General features: G+C 44.5%; 1 protein-coding gene across 3 annotated transcripts in view; it reads left to right on the top strand.

The window, feature by feature from the left end:
• Positions 1 to 10,509, top strand: part of LOC105494326 (HEAT repeat containing 4) — a 44,687-nt gene extending 34,178 nt beyond the window's left edge. For 2 of the 3 annotated variants that reach the window (XM_071099891.1, XM_071099892.1), the window contains exon 16: positions 10,167 to 10,509. In XM_071099891.1, the coding sequence (XP_070955992.1) occupies positions 10,167 to 10,325 (159 nt within the window). In that variant the 3' untranslated portion in view covers positions 10,326 to 10,509. The remainder of the gene's footprint in view (positions 1 to 10,166) is intronic. The other variant, XM_071099893.1, reaches the window with a different exon arrangement.
• The last annotated feature ends 4,207 nt before the right edge of the window (positions 10,510 to 14,716 follow it).

The raw sequence follows: 14,716 nt of genomic DNA on the forward strand, positions 1-14,716 counted from the left end.
CAGGTGTGTTGGCTTGCACCTGTAGTCCCAGCTACTTGGGAGGCTGATACAGGAGAATTGCTTGAACCCGGGAGGTGGAGGTTGTAGTGAGCCGAGGTCGCGCCACCGCACTCCGTCTCAAAAAACAACACGAAGCACAAAATCAAGTTACTAGAGACTCCCCAGGAGAAATGGCTACTTGACTGTTCTTTCCTTCTAGTCTTTGCATATTGCAGTGTTCCTTAGATGTCCTCATTTCTGAACAGGATGTTCCACCGGCAACTTCTCACCAAAAAGTGCAGAATTCTTGTTTTCAAGGAATGCCCCCAGGCAGTTTGAGTTCCCCATAAACTTCTGCTCTGCAGATGAATTCGCTGACTGAAGCCCTATCTAGGAGTTCCTCCACCTAACTTCTCTCCCTCCTTTCTCCAATACAAATTCTCAAATTCATTGTCCTCTCTCCGAAAAAGAAGTTATGTTTTCCTCTACTTGCATTCTTGATATCTGCCCTTCCTGCTCCTCTAAGATTTTGTTTCTTTAGCTGCAACTTCTCTGGCTCTTAAATTCGAGTTCTTAAATCTGGGCCTCTAATTTAACAGGCAATGTGGTGGCATGAGGGTGTAATTTTTGAGAACATGGTCACTGTCTGTCATGCAACTAATTGCTTTGTACATAAAGATTCCTTGTCTTCATTTGAATCATTTAAGAAATAAAAGTGCTAGGTCAAAAAGTAAGATACTTTTTGTGATTATTAATAGGTTTTACCAAACTGCCTTCCAAGAGGGTTTACAATGTTTCAAGCAATGATAAGCATAGTAGACTACAATACATGGCCTCTAGGACCTTTCTCTGTTTGAGCTTTCAACACTCCCTCTTTCTGAGTTGCACGCCTATCCAAACACTTGCCAAGGCTTTTAGATTTTGCCCTTACCCATGTCTAACATCCACCCTTTTTTATTTCTCACATGGTCTGTTATACACACAGTTCTCAACTGAGGGTGATATTGCCTCCATAGAGACATTTGGCAATGTCATATGGGGGCGAGGGGTTGTCTAACATCTAGTAAATAGACACTAGAGACACTGCTAAACATTCTACAATACTAAGGACGACCCTCCCACAACAAATAATTATCCGATGCAAAATGTCAGTAGTGTAGTGTTGAGACAGAGAAATCCTGGTTTATTACAAATAGCCTCCCAACTAGTCTCTTTACCTTTATTTTTTATTTTATTTTATTTTTTTTGAGACAGGATCTTGCTGTGTTGCCCCAACCCCTGTGTTGCAATGACCCAATCTTGGCTCAGTGCAACCTCCGCCTCCCAAGTTCAAGTGATTCTCCTGCCTCAGCCTCCCAGGTAGCTGGGATTATAAGCACCTGCTACCACCGAAGCTAATTTTTGTATTTTTAGTAGAGATGGGGTTTCACCATGTTGGTCAGGTTGGTCTCAAACTCCCGACCTCAGGTGATCCACCCATCTCGGCCTCCCAAAGTGCTGGAATTACAGGCATGAGCTACGGCGCCCAGCCATCTCTTTACCGTTAATTGCTCCTATATTAGCCGTTCTCACATTGCTATAAAGAACTACCTGAGACTGAGTAATTTATAAAGAAAAGAGGTTTAATTGGCTCACAGTTCCTCAGGCTGTACAGGAAGCATGGTTGGGGAGGCCTAAAGAAACTTAAAATCATGGTGGAAGGTGAAGGGGAAGCAAGCTCACGCCTGAAATCCCAGCATTTCAGGAGGCCGAGGTGGGTGGATCACGAGGTCAGGAGATCAAGACCATCCTGGCTAACACGGTGAAACCCCATCTCTACTAAAAATACAAAAAATTAGCCGGGCATTATGGCACACGCCTGTAGTCCCAGCTATTCTGGAGGCTGAGGCAGGAGAATTGCATGAACCCAGGAGGTGGAGGTCGCAGTGAGTCCAGATCGCGTCACTACACTCCAGCCTGGGTGACAGAGCGAGACTCCATCTCAAACAAAAACAAAAACAACCAGATCTTGTGAGAACTCAACCACCATCATTGAAAGCAGCAAGGGAGAAATCTGCCTCCATGATCCAATCACCTCCCACCGGGTCCCTCCCACAACATTGGGGATTACAAATCCCCACATGAGATTTGGGTAGGGACCTGGAGCCAAACCATATCATCTCCCATGCCAATTTATACCACAGATAGCTGCAAGATTAATTTTCTCAAGTTGAGGCCCCAAGCTTGTCGTCACCCTACTCAAAATCTACCCATGTGCCCCATTGACTAATCCAAGTTCCTCAGCTAGGTACTGAAGTCACAGAACGTTACAGCCTATCATCCCCAACCCCTATAAACTCTACTTCTACAAGATAGACTGTTTGCTGTTGCTTACCTATATCGTCCTTCATATGTTTTCTCAGGCTGTTTCCTCTGCATGCTGTCCTCCAGTTATCTTTTGTCAAAACCCTAACTAAAGCCCATTTCACATTCCGTCTCCTCTCCAAAGGCCCTACCATCGCCTTCACCTCAAGAGAATTTTGACTCTTTCACATGAATTTAACACATTGTGCTGATAATTCGTGCTCTTGTCATATTCCTTCCTAAATTCAAGGAAAAGACTTCCTTATGCCTTTTTCTATCCTGTCTTGCATTTAGCACACTGCCCTGGGATTACAAGCATGAGCCACCATGCCCTGCTAAAAATATAGGCTTTGTTTGTTTGTTTGTTTTGAGATGGAGTCTTGCTCTGTCACCCAGACTGGAGTGCAGTGGTGCTATCTTGGCCCACTGCAACCTCTGCCTCCCAGATTCAAGCAATTTTCCTGCCTCAGCCTCCCGAGTAGCTGGGATTATAGGCACCCCCTACCACACCCAACTAATTTTTATATTTTTAGTAGAGACGGGGTTTCCCATGTTGGCCAGGCTGGTCTCAAACTCCTGACCCAGGTGATCTGCCCGCCTCAGCCTCCCAAAGAGATGGGATTACAGGCGTGAGCCACTGCACCCAGCCAAAATACAGTATTTTTTAAACAATAAACTTTACTTTCTCTAATTCATCTCATTTTTCTTGTGCTTGCCTTACTCTTCTGTTTTTTGTTTTGAATCAACAGAATTCCCTTTAAAAAAATCAAAGGAACTTGGCATTCTGAATATAGATGTTAATCATTGTTATTCAGAGAAACTGCTACAGAAAAGAAGAGCCAACAGTATGTTTAAGTATACATAGTATGGGGGCCGGGCGCGGTGGCTCACGCCTGTAATCCCAGCACTTTGGGAGGCCGAGGCGGGCGGATCACGAGGTCAGGAGATTGAGACCATCCTGGCTAACACGGTGAAACCCCATCTCTACTAAAAATACAAAAAATTAGCTGGGCGTAGTGGTGCGCATCTGTAGTCCCAGCTACTCGGAGGCTGAGGCAGGAGAATGGCGTGAACCCAGGAGGCGCAGCTTGCAGTGAGCCGAGATGGTGCCACTGCACTCCAGCCTGGGCGACAAAGTGAGACTCCGTCTCAAAAATAAATAAATAAATAAATAAAGTATACATAGTATGATTTAAAGCCTATCAGGAAAGTACCCCAAATTATCTCTCCCATCAAAATTCATCCCATCATTAGATAGTTATTCTTGAATTAGTCATTGTCACTTTCACTTCATCTATATCTAAAATGTAAATATACTGGGAAGGGTGATATATACTAAATTATAAGTTCCTTTTTTTTTTTTTTTTTCAAGACAGAGTCTCACTCTGTCACCCAGGCTGGAGTGCAATGGCACGATCTCGGCTCACTGCAATCTCCGCCTCCTGGGTTCAAGCGATTCTCCCGTCTCCTGTCTCCACCTCCCAAGTAGCTGGGATTACAGGTGCACGCCACCACGCCTGGTTAATTTTTGTATTTTCACTAGATGGGGTTTCGCCATGTTGGTCAAGCTGGTCTTGAACTCCTGAGCTCAGGCAAGCCACCCGCCTCAGTCTCCCAAAGTACTGGGATTACAGGTGTGAGCCACCGCACCTGGCCTCATAAATTCCTTCAAGTGTCTTTTCTTAAAGAAGGAAGGATAGCATGAGTTGTTGAAAGGGAGATGGTGAGAAAGAAATAAAAGGAAAGTAAAAGAAAGCAAATGTCTGAGGCAGTGGTTCTGAACCTGGGGCTATTTTGCACCCCCAGGGATCATTTAGCAATATCTAGAGATATTTTTGGTTGTCCAACAGTGGGGATGCTACTAGCATCTAGGGATGCTGTAAAACATTCTACAATGTACAATGAAGTCCCATAACAAAGGACTATCTGGCCCCAAATGTCATAACAAAGGACTATCTGGCCCCAAATGTCAATAAAAACTTTCAGATGGCAATTCATCAATACAAAATTTTGATATCCTTGACCCAGTAGTAATTCTACATCTAGAAATCTATCCTTAAAAAATATTCACTGGCCAGATGCAGTGGCTAGCACCTATAATCCCAATGCTTTGGGAGGCTGAGGTGGGTGGATTGCTTGAGCTCAGGAGTTCCAGACCAGCCTGAACAACATGGCGAGACGCCGTCACTATGAAAAATCAGCACTTTTTTCTTTCTATCTTTCTTTTTTTGTTGTTTTTGAGACAGAGTCTTGCTTTGTCACCTAGCCTGGAATGCAGTGGCATGATCTTGGCTCACTGCAGCCTCTGCCTGCCCAGGTTCAAGTGATTCTTGTACCTCACCTGAGTAGCTTGGATTACAGTCATGTGCCACGATGCCCAACTAATTTTTGTATGTTTAGTTGAGATAGGGTTTTACCATGTTGGCCAGGCTGGTCTCGAACTCCTGGCCCTAAGTGATCCAACTGCCTTGGCCTCCCAAAGTGCTGGGATTACACGAATGAGCCACCATGCCAAGTCAAAAAATTTTAAATACAAAAATTAGCCAGGCATGGTGATGTACACCTGTGGTCCCAGCTACTAGGGAGGCTAAGGTGGGAGGATGACTTGAGCCTGGGATGCAGAGGTTGCAGTGAGCTGAGATGCTGCCACTGCACTCCAGCCTGGGCAATAGAGCCAAACCTTGTCTCAAAAAAACAAACAAAAAAAGTCACCCATGTGTACAAAGATATTTATACATAGATGCTTGTTGCTTATAATTTCAAAACTGGAAATTACTCAAATATGTACCAATTGGCAGTTATTTAAAAGAATGACAAGGAAATGTCTATAATGTGTTAAAAAATCAAATTATAGAACAATATGTTGTCCCATTTTTTGCTAAAAAATGCAGCCCATATACATTATATATCATTTCTTTTACTTTTTTCTCCTTTTCCCTCTCCTCCCCCCTCTCCTCCCCTTCCCTCCCCTCCCCTTTCCTTCATTTTCTTCTCTTTTCCTTTTTGAGACAGTTTCCCTCTCTCACCCAGGTGGGAGTGTAGTGGTGCAATCTTGGTTCACTGCACCCTCCACCTCCCAGGTTCAAGTGATTCTCCTGCTTCAGCCTCCCTAGCAGTTGGGATTACAGGCGCCTGCCACCATGCCCAGCCAATTTTTCTATTTTTAGCAAAGACAGGGTTTCACCATATTAGCTAAGCTGGTCTCAAACTGCTGACCTCAGGTGATCCACCTGCCTCACCCTTCCAAAGTGCTGGGATTACAGGCATGAGCCTACATTATATATAATTTCTTTAAAACCATGTATGTTTTGTGTGTGTGTGTGTGTGTGTGTTTGTCTGCCTGCACACACACACACACACGCAACTGTGTGTGTTATATCTGGAAAGATATAAACCAAACTGAAGACAGAATTTCCCTCTGGGTAATGGAATTATTTGTTATAGAAGAACTTTCTTGTTTAACTTTAGGATGTTAATATAAAGCTTAGGCTGGGTGTGGTGGCTCATGCCTGTAATCCCAGCACTTTGCGAGGCAGAGGCGGCCAGATCACTTGAGACCAGGAGTTTGAGACCAGCCTGGCCAACATGGTGAAACCCTGTCTCTACTAAAAAATACAGGCCGGGCGCGGTGGCTCAAGCCTGTAATCCCAGCACTTTGGGAGGCCGAGATGGGCGGATCGCAAGGTCAGGAGATCGAGACCATCCTGGCTAACCTGGTGAAACCCCGTCTCTACTAAAAAAAAAATACAAAACACTAGCCGGGCGAGGTGGCGGGCGCCTGTAGTCCCAGCTACTTGGGAGGCTGAGGCAGGAGAATGGCGTGAACCCGGGAGGCGGACCTTGCAGTGAGCTGAGATCCGGCCACTGCACTCCAGCCTGGGCGACAGAGCAAGACTCCGTCTCAAAAAAAAAAAAAAAAAAAAAATACAAAATTTAGCCAGGTGTGGTGGCATGTACCTGTAATCCCAGTTACTCAGGTGGCTAAGGCACGAGAATTGTTTGAACCCGGGAGACAGAGGTTGCAGTGAGACGAGATCACACCACTGCACTCCAGCCTGGGCAACAGCGCAATACTTCATCTCAATAACAAACAAACAAACAAAAAAATCACAGTTTGAATAGGCCATCTGGACCCAAAAGCCTGAAATATCTTCTATTTGGCCTTTTACAGAACAAGTTGGCTGAGTCCTGCTATATCATAAAAGATGCTATCTAGGATGTTGAATTTCCAACTTTTTTGCTTGTTCATATAACCTATAAAATAATTTTGAAAAACGATGTCACCTCTTTACCTTCTTAAATTGACATCTAAAATGAGGCCAGACACAATGGCTCACGGCTGTAATCCCAGCACTTTGGGAGGCTGAGGCAGATGGATCACTTGAGGTCGGGAGTTTGAGACCAGCTTAGCTAACATGGTAAAACCTGTCTCTTCTGAAAATAGAGAAAAATTAGCCAGGTATGGTGGTGCATGCCTGTAATCCCAGACACTCGGGAGGCTGAGACAGGAAAATCACTTGAACCTGGGAGGCGGAGGTTGCAGTGAGCTGAGATCGAGCCACTGCACTACAGCCTGGGTAACAGAGACGAGACTGTCTTAAAAAAAAAAAAATTGACATCTGAAATGTTTTCATTTTAAATAGAAGCAGAGTTTAATTTCAAACATGTATTCCAGCTTTATATATTGATATTTTAAGTTCAAAACTGAATTTAAATGCATCCATTTGAATCTAAATGCCATACAGTTTGATAACTACCATCATCCATTTTAAAAATAAAATTTGTGGCCGGGCGCGGTGGCTCAAGCCTGTAATCCCAGCACTTTGGGAGGCCGAGACGGGCGGATCACGAGGTCAGGAGATCGAGACCATCCTGGCTAACATAGTGAAACCCCGTCTCTACTAAAAAATAGAAAAAAATAGCCGGGCGAGGTGGCGGGCTCCTGTAGTCCCAGCTACTCGGGAGGCTGAGGCAGGAGAATGGCGTAAACCCAGGAGGCGGAGCTTGCAGTGAGCTGAGATCCGGCCACTGCACTCCAGCCTGGGACACAGAGCCAGACTCCATCTCAAAAAAATAAATAAATAAATAAATAAAATAAAATTTGTAAGCTCTTCTTTAAAATTAAAAATATTACATCTTAAAAAAAACCGCTCACATTTCCTTTATGAAGTAACTTCCACACAGATTTTTATCCTAATAGTCAATTGTGCTTGAAAGTATTTATTTTTCAGCATCACATCTGCAACAAAAATCTGTATTTAAATTGAGGTTTGGGGCATGATGGTACATGTAGTTTTAGCTACATGTGAGGCCAGAAACAGGAGGATCACTTGAGCCCAGGAGTTTAAGGTTATAGTGAGCTATGATCGTGCCTGTGAATAGGTGCTAGCTACTGCACTCTGGCAGCTGGGGCAACATAGTAAAAAACAAAAAAACAAACAAAAAACACTTGATGTAAAAAATGAAGGTTTAAAATGTATTTTCCATGACTCAAAGACTGTCTATATTTCTTTCAGGTAATCGTTACAATTATTATTAGTATACTTTATGTTTCAATTTTCCATACATAAATCAGAAATATTAACCCACACTCCCTTGGGAAACAATTTTATTAACTAGAGTACAGTGCTATGTGCAATTCCTGTTATATTTAGTCTTACAGATTCCACACATTTCCAAAGTTTTTCCCACTCCCTTCACTGAAGTTGTTCTATACATTTCTCTTGCTACATACAGTTCGTATTCCTTCCTAAATCCCCTTACTTCCTAAATTATTATTATTATTAATTTTTGCCTACATTTACTCTGGCTGGGTGGGGTGACTCATGCCTGCAATCCCAGCACTGTGGGAGGCTGAGGTGGGTGGATCACCTGAGGGTCAGGAGTTCGAGACCAGCCTGGCCAACATCTCTACTAAAATACAAAAAATACAAAAACTAGCTGGGCATGGTGGTGCGTGCCTGTAATCCCAGCTACTTGGGTTGCTGAGGCATTTAAAAGAAGCTTGAATTTGGGAGGCAGAGGTTACAGTGAGCCGAGATTGCACCATTGCACTCTAGCCTGGGTGACAAGAGTGAAACTCTGTCTCAAAAAATAAGGTTCACTCTTCGTGCTGTAAAGTTCTATGTGTTTTAACAAATGAATAATGTCATGTATCCATCAGATATTATACAGAATATTCAGAATAGTTTCACCACCTTAAAAAGTCTCCTCTGCTTCCCTTTTTTTTTTTTTTTTTGAATGGAGTCTCTAAGTCTGGCTCTGTCGCCCAGGCTGGAGTGCAGTGGCGCAGTCTTGGCTCACTGCAGTCTCCGCTTCCTAGGTTCAAGTGATTCTCCTGCCTCAGCCTTCCAAGTAGCTGGGATTACAGGCACCTGCACCATGTCCATCTAATTTTTGTATTTTTAGTAGAGATGGGGTTTCACCATGTTGGCCAGGCTGGTCTTGAACTCCCGACCTCAAGTGATCTGCCTGCCTCAGCCTCCCAAAGTGCTAGGATTACAGGTGTGAGCCACCGTGCCCAGTCAATTATTCATTTTTTAAGTAATGAAAAACAAGATAAAGAATACATTGGTTTTATTACTTAACTGGTAATGCAATATAATATATAACTGAAATTATAACTTATTAGTGAAGTAAAGAATATTATAAGAGATATTGTGTTCCTTCTACAAATGTGTGAGTGGACTTATATCAAACTCTGGTGTTAGGCTTTTATTTTTATTTTTTAATGGGCAGCTTTTAAAGCCAAAGTAGGCTCAGAGAGACTCCCCTGGTGTTAGACTTTTGAGATTAATTAAAGAATAATCTCTGGGCGCGGTGGCTCATGCCTGTAATCCCAGCACTTTGGGAAGCCGAGGCAGGCAGATCACGAGGCCAGGAGTTCAAGACCAGCCTGACCAACATGGTGAAACCCTGTTTCTACTAAAAATACAAAAAAATTAGCGGGGCGTGGCCAGGCATGGTGGCTCACACCTGTAATCCCAGCATATTGGCAGGCCGAGGCCGGCGGGTCACCTGAGGTCAGGAGTTCCAGACCAGTCTGGCCAACATGGAGAAACCCCATCTCTACTAAAAATACAAAATTAGCAGAGTGTGGTGGCCCATGCCTGTAATCCCAGCTACTTGGGAGGCTGAGGCAGGAGAATCCCTTGAACTTTGGGGGCAGAGGTTGAGGTGAGCTGAGATCCTGCCATTGCACTCCAGCCTGGGCAACAAGAGCGAAACTCCGACTCAAAAAAAAAAAAAAAAAAAAAAAAACCAAAAGAAAAGAAAGAAAGAAAAAAGGCCGGGCGCGATGGCTGATGCCTATAATCCCAGTACTTTGGGAGGCCGAGGTGAGTGGGTCACAAGGTCAGGAGATCCAGACCATCCTGACTAACATGGTGAAACCTCGTCTCTACTAAAAATACCAAAAAATTATCGGGGCATGGTGGTGGGCGCCTGCAGTCCCAGCTACTCGGGAGGCTGAGGCAGGAGAATGGCGTGAACCCGGGAGGGAGAGCTTGCAGTGAGCCGAGATGGCGCCTCTGCACTCCAGCCTGGGCGAGAGTGCAAGACTCTGTCTCAAAAAAAAAAAAAAAAAAAAAATTAGCTGGGCGTGGTGGCGGGCGCCTGTAATCCCAGCTGCTTCAGAGGCTGAGGCAAGAGAATCACTTGAACCCGGGAGTCGGAGGTTGCAGTGAGCCAAGATTGCACCACTGAACTCCAGCCTGGGCAACAGAGTAGGACTCTGTCTCAAAAAAAAGGAGACATACTATGGCCAAAGACGCCTTCACTTCGTCTCTGTCACTCACATGAGACACGTTTGGCATATGCACTCATGTTTGCATGTTTCTCTGCAGCCTGTGAAGCCCCGCACACCAAATCCCTGGATACAAAGTTCAGTCCCAGGCCTAACCACACGAAGCAGAGTTCGTTCATCACTTGTCAAAGATCTACGCACCTCTCGGGAGAAAAGGATTGCTGTGGGACCATTTAGATCGGACTACCCAGCTCTTTAGCTGGGTAAATTCTCAGAGAGAACTTTTTTTCCACATTTTTTTCTAGAGAACATTTTCTCTAAGCTGAACACTTCTCTTACTTCAAGATGCAGGAAGCAGTGGACCTGGTCACGTTGGGTCTTTTTAATTGATACTGTACAATCTTGTTGTCACTATGTTTATAAAGAAAAATTGTTTAACAGTAGACCTCATGTCTTAATGCGCACTATTTACACGGAAGGTTAAAGAAAATTGACATCACATTAGACGACAAAGCATATTTTTCCACGCCCCAGAAAGGTCATGTACTAAATATGGGTCAGAATTCCAAATCTTTCTAAAGCGGAAGGATCCCGCGTCTTTTGCAAGCAGTACAAATTGCCCTCTGAAACCCAAATTAGGGCTGGGCACCATGGCTTATGCCTGTAATCCCAGCACTCTGAGAGGCCAAGCAAGGTGGGTGAATCACATGAGGCCAGGAGTTTGAAACCATCCTGGCCAACATGATGAAACCTCGTTTCTACTAAAAATACAAAAAAAATTAGCTGAGTGTGGTGGCACGCACCTGTAATCCCAGCTACTAGGTAGGCTGAGGAAGGAGAATAGCTTGAACGCAGGAGGCGGTGTTTGCAGTGAGCCAAGATTGCGCCACAGCATTCCAACCTGGATGACAGAATGAGATTCTGTCTCAAAAAATAATAAAATAAAATCCAAACTAGAATCCCATTTGTCTAGGAAAGAAACAGCTTAGGTGACTTTTTAAATCTACCAGTCTAGTCTTGTTCTAGATTAGGTTCTTTAACTGCAGTCCACAGAGCAATGTGGAAGCCATGTCAGGGAACTATTGCAAAAAAACCAGACCAGCATAATCATTTCCCCCTTTGTGTGGGTGGGTGTGAATGCATCTCTACCCCTGGGAAACAACTCCACAGTTTCACAAGGCCGATTAGCAATTCTCATGAGCCTCAATGTACTTAATATTTGAAATACTCAGGCGGATCATAGAACAGCTGTAAACTGAATCTATATCATAAGATGGGATTCTGTAAGAGCACATGATACCCAAAAATTGCCATGGATGAGGAAAGACCCAGATTTCCAAATAGTGTGAATCCAGCTTCCTTTCCTAAATACTGATTGCTGTTTACACCCTAAAATGTTTGAGATATTCATTAATGAAAATAAAGACAACGTGAACCTCTCCCCTTTTTTCTTCCCCTAATCACATCCTCTCTTCCCATGGCACTGTTACTGTGAAAAATATAAAAGGCAAGGCCGGGCATGGTGGCTCACGCCTGTAATCCCAGCACTTTGGGAGGCCGAGGCAGGTGGATCACCTGAGGTCAGGATTTCGAGACCAGCCTGGCCAACATAGTGAAACCTCGTCTCTACTAAAAATACAAAAATTAGCAGGGCATGGTGGCAGGCACCTGTAATCCCAGCTACTTGGGAGGCTGAGGCAGGAGAATAACTTGAACCTGGGAGGCGGAGGTTGCAGTGAGCCGAGATCCTGACACTGCGCTCTGGCCTGAGAGACAGAGTAAGACTCCACTGTCTCAGTATATATATATATATATATATATATATATAGAGAGAGAGAGAGAGAGAGAGAGAGAGAACGCGAGCGCAATATTTTCTCCTATAAATTCCGAACTGCTATGAAACACAGTGCAGGGAATCTTTGGGGATATGAGTTAACTTCGTAATAGAAACTCTTCCCTTTCCTTGACTCATGTAACCCATGGAATGAGTTACTTTCCCTCTAAGTGAAATACTAATCTAAAAAGCACTATCACATGGATCAAAGTTACTTCCTCATCCAACCTGAGGATTCTGGGATCTGGCTACTATGAGACATTCAAAACAATGAATAATTCTGTATGAGCACTTTCTCAGCCCCTCTATCTTTGAATTTGTCATTTCATAGTGAAAGGACTTTATTGTGCACTCTTCGCTTTGCTGGCAAGAGCAAGGGAGCCTAACTGAACCCTTCAGTCAGTCAGCCAGCAAGACCATACAGAGGGTCTGTTAGGCCATCAGCACTGTGGGAGACGGAGCAGCAGCAGAAGAAATGGCCCTTGTCCTCAAGGAATTTACAAGGGGTTTTAGAAGACAGACACACAAGAACCTTTCAAAGACAATATGCTTAATTTAGTGAGAATTGTGTGGTACACAGCAGATGTGCTGTAGGAGTTCAGGGAAGGAGGGCAGAAGTGGTCATGGAGACATGCGAATTTGCGTTGGATCTGAGAGGGCACAAGATTTAGGCAGAGAGGAGTAGGGAGGACCTTCCCGGTAAAGGGAGGGAAGGGAGAAAAGGCTGGGGGAAGGAAGGAGCTCAGCAAGAGTCCATGACAGCTCCTTTCCCCTCTCCTGTTTTCACAGTAGTTGGCAAGTTTCTTCACCACAGAGAGGCAGGCATCTGCTCTCTTTACCATCACGGTTTTGGTTTTTTGTGTTTTTGTTTTTGTTTTTGAGACGGGTTCTCACTCTGTTGCCCATGCTGAAGTGTGGTGGTGAGATCTCGGCTCACTACAACTCAATCTCCTGGGCTCAAGTGACCCTCCCACCTCAACCTCCTCAGTAGATGGGACCACAGGCATGCACCACAATGCCTGGCTAATTTTTATATTTTTTGTAGAGATGGGGTCTTGCTATGTTGCCTAGGTCAGTCCCAAATTCCTGGCTCAAGTGATCTGCCCTCCCAATGTGCTGGAACAACAGGCGTGAGCCACTGTGCCCCGCCATGTTTCTGTTAATCTTTTTTTTTTTTTTTTTTTTTGAGGTGGAGTCTTGCTCTGTTGTCCAGTCTGGAGTCAGGGTGGCATGATCTTAGTTCACTGCAACCTCCGCCTCCCAGGTTCAAGCGATTCTCCTGCCCCAGCCTCCCAAGTAGCTGGGATTATAGGCACATACCACCATGCCCAGATAATTTTTTGTATTTTTAGTAGAGGCAGGGTTTAACCATGATAGCCAAGCTGGTTTCGAACTCCTGACCTCAAGTGAATCTTCACCTGCCTCGGCCTCCCAAAGTGCTAGGATTATAGGCATGAACTACCACGCCCAGCCTTGTTAATCTATTAACAAAATGTAATGAGAAAATACTCCAGAAATTCCACAAATCCTTTATAAAGGGCCCTACTTGTCCTTCCTAGCTGAGGCATTTACAGGCGATTCTCACTTCTCACAAAGATAAATGTGTCAGGTGTTTCCTTTTCATTGCTCCTTTTGTCATCTTTCCTCTACCTTGCTTCTGCCACACTCATTAACTCCACTGGTTGATTAGACAAGGGACTGATCCCTATCCTGCCATAAAAGAAAGCTTCTGTTTGGGCCAGCATGTGGGAGAAACATGCCAACTTTCCCTTAGTCAGGATCTAGATAAATTTTTCATTTTTCAATCAAGATTCATGTTTCCATTGGTTTACACGTTCCATCTAAGTTACCATCCCCCGCGTGAACCACGTCAGCCAGACCAACAGCAAAGTGGGGGTTGTGGGTCAGAAGGAAAGCACCTCTGTTAGAATTTCCTCTCCCCCACCTGTCCCATGGTTTCTTTCTTTCTTTCTTTCTTTCTTTTTTAAGAGACAGAGTTTCTTGCTCTTTCATCCAGACTGGAGTACAGTGTTGCGACCTAGGCTCACTGCAACCTCTGCCTCTGGTTTTCAAGTGATTCTCGTGCCTCAGCCTCCTGAGTAGCTGGGATTACAGGTGTGAGCCACCACACCCAGCTAATATTAATTTTTTTTAGTAAAGATGGGGTTTCACTATGTTAGCCAAGCTGGTCTCAAACTCCTGGCCTCAAGTGATCCACCTGCCTCAGCCTCCCAAAGTGCTGGGATTACGGGCATGAGCCACCGCACCCGGCCTTCCCATCATTTTTTTATGGGCTATATTGTCAGCAAACATTTACCAGATACATAATTAGTAGTCACCATGGATATGCCAGCAAATATCACGTGCTTTTTCTGACTTTGGAAATTTGTTGTCTAATTGGATAAAATGGGCTTTTCTTGTTGGAGGCAGCAACAGAGCCTTTCAGAGGTCAAGAGCAATCTGGTTACTCCTTTATTTATTTATTTTTTTGAGACGGAGTCTTTGTTCCCCAGGCTGGAGTGCAGTGGCGCGATCTCGGCTCACTGCAAGCTCCACCTCCCGGGTTCATGCCATTCTTCTGCCTAGCTGGGACTACAGGCGCCCACCACCACACCCGGCTAATTTTTTGTATTTTTGTAGTAGAGACAGGGTTTCACCGTGTTAACCAGGGTGGTCTCGATCTTCTGACCTCGTGATCCGCCCGCCTCAACCTCCCAAAGTGCTGGGATTATAGGCGTGAGCCACCGCGCCTGGCCTGGTTACTCTTTTTTGAGACCCTAGTTATAATTTTAAAAATGAAGTGCCAAAACTGAATT

This window comes from Macaca nemestrina, chromosome 7 (genome assembly GCF_043159975.1).
Source record: "Macaca nemestrina isolate mMacNem1 chromosome 7, mMacNem.hap1, whole genome shotgun sequence".
In the NCBI taxonomy this organism is placed as follows: domain Eukaryota; kingdom Metazoa; phylum Chordata; class Mammalia; order Primates; family Cercopithecidae; genus Macaca; species Macaca nemestrina.